Here is a 10,498-nt window from a genome sequence, read left to right on the forward strand (position 1 = left end):
CGCGGGGGCGCGACCCTTGACCCCGCCCAATGACATCACGACGCCCTCGTGACCCTTCACCCCAATGACATCACATGACCCCCACGTCCCAGCCACGCCCCACCGAGGGGCTCCTTTATTGGTCCCTGCAGGCCCCGCCCACCCCCCCAGCAGCCAATGGGAGGCCACGGCGACAAAGGGGGGGCGGGGCCACCGCTGATTGGTCCGTGAGAGGGGCGGGGCCGCGGGGTGGTGGCCGTCGGCCAGCGGGAGGAGGGGCCGGTGGCCACCACCAGGGGACGCTGGTGGCCACCGCCCTGGGACAGGAGCCACCGGGGGGGGGGGGTGGCCACCGCGTGAGGAGGGTGGCTACCGTGTCAGGAGGGAGGGCCAGCAGGTGGTGGTGGAGATGGCGGCCACCCAGCTGGGCCGGTGGCCACCAGATGGTGACGGAGGCTGGTGGCCACACCAGGTTCAGCTGGAAGCCAGGCAGGTGGGCACGGTGGCCACCGGCTCGCGGGGGCGACGGCGGCCACGGGGCTGGCACCACCGACCACCGACCGACCGACCGACGCTGGCGGCCACCAAGCGGCCGCGCTGGTCAACCAGAGCTGGTGGCCACCAGCCCAGGATGGGTCAACCCAAGGTGATGATTGGTCAAGCAAGGCTGAGGGCTACCAACCCCTGGTGCTCAACCAACGCTGGTGGCCACCAGCCCGTGATGGTCAACCGAAGCTGGTGGCCACCACCCCGTGGTCAACTAACGCTGGTAGCCACAAGCCCATGATGGTCAACTGACGCTGGTGGCCACCACTGTGTGACGGTCAACTGACGTTGGTGGCCACCACTGCGTGACGGTCAACTGAAGCTGGTGGCCACCACTGTGTGACGGTCAACCAACGCTGGTGGCCACCACCCCATGATCAACCAACGCCGGTGGCCACCACCCCATGGTCAACCAGTGCCGGTGGCCACCAGCCTGTGACGGTCAACCAGTGCCGGTGGCCACCACCCCATGATGATCACCTGAAGCTGGTGGCCACCACCCCATGGTCAACCAACGCTGGTGGCCACGAGCCCGTGACGGTCAACCAACACTGGTGGCCACCACCCCATGATCACCAACGCTGGTGGCCACGAACCCATGATGATCACCTGAAGCTGGTGGCCACCACCCCATGATGATCACCTGAAGCTGGTGGCCATGAGCCCATGATGGTCAACCAGCGCTGGTGGCCACCACCCCATGGTCAGCCAACGCTGGTGGCCACGAACCCATGATGGTCAACCAGCGCTGGTGGCCACCACCCCATGATGATCACCTGAAGCCGGTGGCCACCACCCCATGATGATCACCTGAAGCCGGTGGCCACCACCCCATGATCAACCAGCGCTGGTGGCCATGAACCCATGAGGGTCAACCAGCACTGGTGGCCACGAACCCATGATGATCACCTGAAGCTGGTGGCCACCACCCCATGGTCAACCAACGCTGGTGGCCACGAACCCATGAGGGTCGGCCAACGCTGGTGGCCACCACCCCATGATGATCACCTGAAGCTGGTGGCCACCACCCCATGATCAACCAACGCTGGTGGCCACGAACCCATGATGGTCAACCAGCACTGGTGGCCACGAACCCATGATGGTCAACCAGCGCTGGTGGCCACCACCCCATGGTCAGCCAATGCTGGTGGCCACCACCCCATGATGATCACCTGAAGCCGGTGGCCACCACCCCATGATCAACCAATGCCGGTGGCCACGAGCCCGTGATGGTCAACCGATGCCGGTGGCCGCCAGCCCGCGCCGGTCGACCGAAGACGGCGGCCGCCAGCCCGCGGTGGCCGGCGGCCGCTCACATCTTGCGGAGCCGCTGCTCCAGGGCCTCCAGCTCGCCCATGACCTCCCGGGGCAAGTCCTCGCCGAAGTGCTCCTGGAAGTAGCCCCTCAGCTCCCGCGCCTCCCGCTCCCAGAAGGGCCGGCTGACGGCGAAGAGGTTGCCGTAGGAGACCCCCGGGAGCCCCCCCAGGTCCAGGGCCCCCTCCTTGGGCACTAGCCCCACGGGGGTCTCCCGGGCGCTCTCCTCCCCGGCCACCCGGCGGCAGATCCAGGCCAGCACGCGGGCGTTGTGGCCGAAGCCCGGCCAGAGGAAGGCGCCGGCGGCGTCGCGCAGGAACCAGTTGACGTGGAAGATGGGGGGCAGGCGCGCCCCCCCCCGCTCCCCCATGGCCAGCCAGTGGGCCAGGTACCGGCCCGCGTTGTAGCCGAAGAAGGGACGCATGGCGAAGGGGTCGTGCAGCAGGCGGCGGCCTGGGGGGGGGGGGGGGAGAGGGGGCTGTGGGGCGGCGCCGGGGGGCGGGCGGGGAGAGCGGGGGACGTGGTTATGGGGTGGGGGGGGGATGTAGTTATGGGGCTGGGGGGGTGGGGGGACGGGGTTATGGGATTGGTGGGGTGGTGGGACGTGGTTATGGGGCTGGGGGGACGGGGGGACGTGGTTATGGGGCTGTGGGGACGTGGTTATGGGGCTGGTGCAGTTGGGGGGGACATGGTTATGGGGTGGTGGGACGTGGTTATGGGGTGGTGGGGTGGGGGGACGTGGTTATGGGGCTGGGGGGACGGTGGGACGTGGTTAGGGGGCTTGGGGGGACGTAGTTATGGGGCTGGCGGGGCGGGGGGACGTGGTTATGGGGCTGGGGGGGTGGAGGGACGTGGTTATGGGGCTGGTGGGACGTGGTTATGGGGCTGGTGGGGTGGGGGGACGTGGTTATGGGGCTGGGGGGACGTGGTTATGGGGCCGGCGGGGTGGTGGGACGTGGTTATGGGGCTGGGGGGACGTGGTTATGGGGATGGGGGGACGTGGGGACGTGGTTATGGGGATGGTGAGACGTGGTTATGGGGCCGGCGGGGTGGTGGGACGTGGTTATGGGGCTGGGGGGACGGTGGGACGTGGTTAGGGGGCTCAGGGGGACGTGGTTAGGGGGCTGGTGGGGTGGGGGGACGTAGTTACGGGGTGGGGGGACATAGTTATGGGGCTGGGGGGACGTGGGGACGTGGTTATGGGGCTGGGGGGACGTGGTTATGGGGCTGGCAGGGCAGGGGGACGTGGTTATGGGGCTGGGGGGGTGGAGGGATGTGGTTATGGGGTGGTGGGAGGTAGTTATGGGGTTGGTGGGGTGGGGAGAGGTGGTTATGGGGCTGGCGGGTGGGAGGACATGGTTATGGGGCTTGGGGGGACATGGTTATGGGGTGGTGGGAAGTAGTTATGGGGTTGGTGGGGTGGGGAGAGGTGGTTATGGGGTGGGGGGGACGTGGTTATGGGGATGGTGAGACATACTTATGGGGCCGGCAGGGTGGTGGGACGTGGTTATGGGGGCAGCGGGGTGGTGGGACGTGGTTATGGGGCTGGGGGGACGGTGGGACGTGGTTAGGGGGCTTGGGGGGACGTGGTTAGGGGGCTGGTGGGGTGGGGGGACGTGGTTAGGGGGCTGGGGGGACGTAGTTATGGGGCTGGGGGGACGTAGTTATGGGGCTGGGGGGACGTAGTTATGGGGCTGGCAGGGCAGGGGGACGTGGTTATGGGGCTGGGGGGGTGGAGGGATGTGGTTATGGGGTGGTGGGAGGTAGTTATGGGGTTGGTGGGACGTGGTTAGGGGGCCGGGGTTATGGGGCTGGGGGGACGTGGTTAGGGGGCTCGGGGGGATGGTGGGACGTGGTTATGGGCTGGGGGGACGTGGTTATGGGGCTGGTGGGACGTGGTTGGACGTGGTTATGGGCTGGCGGGACGTGGTTATGGGGTGGTGGGACTTAGTTATGGGGCTGGTGGGGTGGGGGGACGTAGTTACGGGGCTGGGGGGGTGGTGGGACATGGTTATGGGGCTGGGGGGACGTGGTTATGGGGCTGGCGGGACGTGGTTGGACGTGGTTACGGGCTGGCGGGACGTGGTTATGGGGCTGGCGGGACGTGGTTATGGGGCTGGGGGTGGCCCCGCGACCCACTCACCCGTGTGCTCGGCGGCGGCGGTGGCCTCGCTCCTCATGGCGCTGCCCACGAAGACCCCGTGGCGCCAGTTGAAGGCCTCGTAGACCAGGGGGACGCCTGGCCGGCAGGAGAAGACAACGACGACGACGTCAACCGCGGGCCACCACCGCGGGAACTTATGGGTCCGGAAATGGAGGGGGCGGGGTCTCACCTTCGGGTCGTCGCCCCCCAAAAATGATGGCGTCGATGGGGACCCCCTCGGGGTCCTCCCACTTGGGGTCCATGATGGGACACTGCTTGGCCGGGGCGCAGAAACGGGAGTTGGGATGGGCGCAAGGTTGGGGGTCACCTGGAAGACGGAGGAGATGAGGAAGGGACAAGCGTGGGGCGGGCTGTGGGGCAGAGAGCGCCGTGGGGCGGGGAGGATCTTCACCGGGCTTCCAGGGTTGGCCCAACCAGGAGGTGAAGGTGGTGCCGGGGGGCGGGGCTTGGTCGATGCCCTCCCAGTAGACGCCGCCGTCGCTGGTCTGGCCCACGTTGGTGAAGATGGTGTTGCTGCGGATGGTGGCCATGGCGTTGGGGTTGGTGCGGTGGGACGTCCCCGGGGCCACCCCGAAGAAACCGCTCTCGGGGTTGATGGCGCGAAGGCGACCTGCAGGGGGGGGGACACCCCGGCCCAGGGCGGGGGGGTCAAGGGGCTTGGGGACAACAAGGGCTGCAGAAGACAGGGGGCCCCGGGCCACCAGGGACATGGGACACCGGGGCCACCATGGTCAGGAGAACCCAAGTGTCCTGGGGCCACCATGGCCAGGAGAACCCAAAGGTCTTGGGGCCACCACAGACATGGGCCACCATGGCCAGGAGAACCCAAGCGGCCTGGGGCCACCAAGGGCAGGAGAACCCAAGCGTCCTGCGGCCACCATGATCATGGGACACTGGGACCACCACGGTCAGGAGAACCCAAGTGTCCTGGGGCCACCATGATCACGGGACACTGGGACCACCACGGTCAGGAGAACCCAAGCATCCTGGGGCCATCAAGGCCAGGAGAACCCAAAGGTCTTGGGGCCACCACAGACATGGGCCACCAAGGCCAGAAGAACCCAAGCGTCCTGGGGCCACCATGATCATGGGACACTGGGACCACGACAACCAGGAGAACCCAAGCGGCCTGGGGCCACCAAGGGCAGGAGAACCCAAGCGTCCTGCGGCCACCATGATCATGGGACACTGGGACCACCACGGCCAGGAGAACCCAAGTGTCCTGGGGCCATCAAGGCCAGGAGAACCCAAAGGTCTTGGGGCCACCACAGACATGGGCCACCAAGAGCAGGAGAACCCAAGAGTCCTGGGGCCACCATGACCATGGGATACTGGGACCACCACGGCCAGGAGAACCCAAGCGTCCTGGGGCCACCATGGCCAGAGAACCCAAGCGTCCTGGGGCCACCATGACCATGGGACACTGGGACCACCATGGCCAGGAGAACCCCAGTGTCCTGGGGCCATCAAGGGAAGGAGAACCCAAGCGTCCTGGGGCCACCACAGACATGGGCCACCAAGGGCAGGAGAACCCAAGCGTCCTGGGACCACCATGACCATGGGACACTGGGACCACCACGGTCAGGAGAACCCAAGTGTCCTGGGGCCACCATGATCATGGCACACTGGGACCACCACGGTCAGGAGAACCCAAGTGTCCTGGGGCCATCAAGGCCAGGAGAACCCAAAGGTCTTGGGGCCACCACAGACATGGGCCACCACGGCCAGGAGAACCCAAGCGTCCTGGGGCCACCATGATCATGGGACACTGGGACCACGACGACCAGGAGAACCCAAGTGTCCTGGGGCCACCAAGGGCAGGAGAACCCAAGCGTCCTGGGGCCACCATGATCATGGGACACTGGGACCACCACGGTCAGGAGAACCCAAGTGTCGTGGGGCCACCATGGCCAGGAGAACCCAAGCGGCCTGGGGCCACCACAGACATGGGCCACCAAGGGCAGGAGAACCCAAGCGTCCTGCGGCCACCATGATCACGGGACACTGGGACCACCACGGCCAGGAGAACCCAAGTGTCCTGGGGCCATCAAGGCCAGGAGAACCCCCGAAGACCGAAGGCCCCCTGGGGTCTGGGGCCACCCCACCCCGGGGAGGGGACGCGGGTGTCACCTTCGGCGTCGAACTTCATCCAGGCGATGTCATCGCCCACGCACTCGACGCGCCAGCCGGGCAGGGCCGGGGTCATCATGGCCAGGTTGGTCTTGCCGCAGGCGCTGGGGAAGGCGGCCGCCACGTAGCGCTTGGTCCCCGCCGGGTCCGTCACCCCCAGGATCTGTGGGGCAGGGGACAAGGTGGGGGTCGAGGAGCTGGCGGACACCGCGGGGCCGGGGAAGCCAAAGGTCTGGGGGCCACCAGGGACGGGAGCCACTGGGGACATTGAGGGCAGGAGAACCCTTCAAGAACCCCCCACGACCCTTCAAGAACCTCTCAAGATGTCCCAAGACCCCCCAAACCCTTCAAGAATCCCCCAAGATCCCTCAAACCCTTCGGGAACCCCCCAAGGACCACCAAGACCCTTCGAGAACGCCCCCAAGATCCCTCAAACCCTTCAAGAACCCCCCCCAAGATCCACCAAGACCCTTCGAGAACGCCCCTAAGATCCCTCAAACCCTTCAAGAACCCCCCCAAGATCCCTCAAACCCTTCGAGAACCCCCCCAAACCCATCAAGAACCCCTGCAAGAAGCATCAAGACCCTTCGAGAACCCCCCCCAAGATCCCTCAAAAACTTTGAGAACCCCCCCAAGATCCCCCAAACCCTTCGAGAACCCCCCCCAAGATCCCTCAAAAACTTTGAGAACCCCCCCAAGATCCCCCAAACCCTTCGAGAACCCCCCAAGATCCATCAAGACCCTTCGAGAACCCCCCCAAGATCCATCAAGACCCTTCGAGAACCCCCCCAAGATCCCTCAAGACCCTTCGAGAACCCCCCCAAGATCCCTCAAGACCCTTCGAGAACCCCCCCAAGATCCCTCAAGACCCTTCGAGAACCCCCCAAGATCCCCCCCAAGAAGCATCAAGACCCTTCGGGAACCCCCCCAAGATCCCTCAAACCCTTCGGGAACCCCCCCAAGATCCCTCAAACCCTTCGAGAACCCCCCCAAGATCCCTCAAACCCTTCGAGAACCCCCCAAGAACTGTCAAGACCCTTCAAGAACCCCCCAAGATCCACCAAGACCCTTCGAGAACCCTCAAGAACCCCCCAAAAAGCCCCGTTTTGACACCCCCCCGTCCCCCCAAAAAAAAGCTGGGTGGCCACCGGGCCCTCCGCCTTGGTGGCCCACCAGCATGTGCTCGGCCAGCCAGCCCTCGTCGCGGGCCAGGCGGGAGGCGATGCGCAGGGCGAAGCACTTCTTGCCCAGCAGGGAGTTGCCCCCGTAGCCGCTGCCGAAGGAGATGATGCGGCGCTGGTCGGGGACGTGGGCTATCAACGTGCGGGCCGGGTCGCAGGGCCACTGGCTAACGAGGGGCTCTGGGCGGGGGGGAGAGGCTAATTAAGGGGTGGAGTGGCTAACGAGGGGCTGTGGGAGGGGGGAAACGCTCGTTAAGGGGGGCTTGAGGCTAACGAGGGGCTCTGGGGGACACATTCGTTAGGTAGCCACAGGGCTAGTGGCTAGCGAGCGCCTCAGGGGGACATATACATGGTTGTTAAGGAGTCCTGTGGCTAACGAGGGGCTCTGGAGGTCGCTAATTAAGGGATCCTGTGGCTACTGGGGGGCTGTAGGGGGCGCGTGCGTTAGGTAGCCACAGGGCTAGTGGCTAGCAAGCGCCTCAGGGGGATGTATACATGGTCGTTAAGGAGTCCTGTGGCTAACGAGGGGCTCTGCAGGTTGCTAATTAAGGGATCCTGCGGCTACTGAGGGGCTGTAGGGGGTGCGTGCATTAGGTAGCCACAGGGCTAGTGGCTAGCAAGCGGCTCAGGGGGACATATACACGGTCGTTAAGGAGTCCTGTGGCTAACGAGGGGCTCTGGAGATCACTAATTAAGGGATCCTGCGGCTACTGGGGGGCTGTAGGGGGCGCGTGCGTTAGGTAGCCACAGGGCTAGTGGCTAGCAAGCGGCTCAGGGGGACATATACACGGTCGTTAAGGAGTCCTGTGGCTAACGAGGGGCTCTGGAGGTCGCTAATTAAGGGATCCTGCGGCTACTGAGGGGCTGTAGGGGGTGCGTGCGTTAGGTAGCCACAGGGCTAGTGGCTAGCGAGCGGCTCGGAGGTGGGGTGGGGGGCGCGTCTGACCTGTGAGGGGGAGGGGCCTCCCGACGGAGTGCAGGCATTGGACGAAGTCTCCGCGGGCGAGGGCGGGGAGCTGGGCGGGCGGGGCCACGCGGGTCATGATGCGCATGGAGGCCACCACGTAGGGGGAGTCCGTCAGCTGCAGCCCCACGCGGGCCAGCGGCGAGCCCAGGGGGCCCATGCTGAAGGGCACCGCGTACAGCGTCCGGCCTGCGGGGGCGGGGGGCGGGGGACACACACGCACAAAAATTTTAAAAATTTTTAAAATTTTTTAAAATTTTTTAAAATTTTTTCAAAATTTCCCCAAATTTTTTAAAATTTTCCCCAAATTTTTTAAAATTTCAAAAGCATTTGAAGAATTTTGAAATTTCTTTATTTATTTTTACAAAGAGTTTTGAATGTTCCCAAAGACCGATGAAAATTTTGGAAGGTTTTGGAAATTCTTAGCGTTCCCAAGAAATTTTCACCAATTTCTTATAAATCCCTTAGAATTTTTCACCAATTTCTTATAAATCCCTTAGAAATTTTCACCAATTTCTTATAAATCCCTTAGAAATTTTCACCAATTTCTTAGAACGTTTCTAAAGACCTATGAAAATTTTGGAAGACTTTGGAGAATTTTTTGGAAACTTTTGGAAATTCTTAGCGTTTCCAAGAATTTTTCATTAATTTCTTACGACGTTTCCAAAGATCTATGAAAATTCTGGAAGATTTTTGAGAGTTTTTCGAAAATTTTGGAAATTCTTAGCGTTTCCAAGAATTTTTCACCAATTTCTTATAAATCCCTTAGAATTTTTCATCAATTTCTTAGGACATTTCCAAAGATCTATGGAAATTCTGGAAGATTTTTGAAAATTTTTTGGAAAGTTTTGGAAATTCTTAGCATTTCCGAGAATTTTTCATCAATTTGTTATAAATCCTTTAGAATTTTTCATCAATTTCTTAGAAAGTTCCCAAAGACCTATAGAAATTTTGGAAAATTTTTGAGAGTTTTTTGGAAAGTTTTGGAAATTCTTAGCGTTTCCGAGAAGTTTCTCAGCAATTTCTTACAAATCCCTTCGAATTTTTCATGAATTCCTTAAAAATGCTTTAGAGTTTTTCATCAATTTCTTAGAAATTCCTTCAAAATCCATTTCCGAAAGTTGTAAAAAGTGTTTGGGGGGGGGAAATCGGGGGAAATAAGGGGAATTTCAGGGAAAATTAAGAAAATTGGTGGAAATAATGGGAAACTTGGGGGAAAGTCAGGGGAAATAAGGGAAATATTGGGGAAAATCGTGGGAATATGGGGAAAAAAGGGGGGAATAAGGGGAATATTGGGGAAAAATGAGGGGAAATTGGGTGAAAGAAGGGGAAAACTGGGAGAATATTGAGGGAAATCAGAGGAAATAAGGGGAATATTGGGGGAATTGGGGGAAATAAGGAGAAAAATGGGGGGGAAATGGCGGGAAAATGGCGAATTTCAGCAGAAAATGGGGGGGAAAGGGGGAATATTGGGGAATTTGGGGGAAAAAGGGGGGGAAATAAGGGGAATGTTGGGGAAAAGGGGGGGAAATAAGGGGAATGTTGGGGAAAAGGGGGGGAAATAAGGGGAATGTTGGGGAAAAGGGGGGGAAATAAGGGGAATGTTGGGGAAAAGGGGGGGAAATAAGGGGAATGTTGGGGAAAAGGGGGGGAAATAAGGGGAATGTTGGGGAAAAGGGGGGGAAATAAGGGGAATGTTGGGGAAAAAGGGGGGGAAATACGGGGAATATTGGGGAAAAAGGGGGGGAAATACGGGGAATATTGGGGAAAAGGGGGGAAATACGGGGAATATTGGGGAAAAGGGGGGGAAATAAGGGGAATTTGGGGAAAAAGGGAGGGAAATAAGGGGAATTTGGGGGAAAAAGGGGGGAAATAAGGGCAATATTGGGAAAAGGGTGGGAAATAAGGGGAATATTGGGGAAAAGGGGGGGAAATAAGGGGATATTGGGGGAAAAGGGGGGGAAATAAGGGGAATATTGGGAAAAGGGGGGGAAATAAGGGGAATATTGGGGAAAAGGGGGGGAAATAAGGGGAATATTGGGGGAATGGGGGAAATAAGGAGAAAAATGGGAGAAAACCATTTTAGCAGAAAATGGGGGGGGGGGAAAGGCGAATTTTAGTGAAAAATGGGGGGGGAAAAGGTGAATATCGGGGAATTTTGGGGAAAAAGGGGGGAAATTTGGGGGGAAAAAGGGGGGGGCCGTACCCTGCATGCAGCCG

The 10,498-nt window shown here is 60.7% G+C and overlaps 1 protein-coding gene across 1 annotated transcript; it reads right to left on the reverse strand.

The window, feature by feature from the left end:
* Positions 1 to 86: 86 nt before the first annotated feature.
* On the reverse strand, positions 87 to 10,492 carry PCK2 (phosphoenolpyruvate carboxykinase 2, mitochondrial). The gene is made up of 8 exons (XM_074568089.1): positions 10,485 to 10,492; positions 8,261 to 8,467; positions 7,307 to 7,494; positions 6,134 to 6,296; positions 4,395 to 4,613; positions 4,173 to 4,310; positions 3,983 to 4,078; positions 87 to 2,292 (listed from the first exon to the last, which is right to left on the reverse strand). Exons 1-8 carry the CDS (start codon positions 10,489 to 10,491, stop codon positions 1,838 to 1,840), a joined length of 1,473 nt encoding a protein of 490 aa, XP_074424190.1. The 5' UTR covers position 10,492; the 3' UTR covers positions 87 to 1,837.
* Positions 10,493 to 10,498: the final 6 nt, after the last annotated feature.

Source organism: Larus michahellis, chromosome 32 (assembly GCF_964199755.1).
Source record: "Larus michahellis chromosome 32, bLarMic1.1, whole genome shotgun sequence".
Taxonomy (NCBI): Eukaryota; Metazoa; Chordata; class Aves; order Charadriiformes; family Laridae; genus Larus; species Larus michahellis.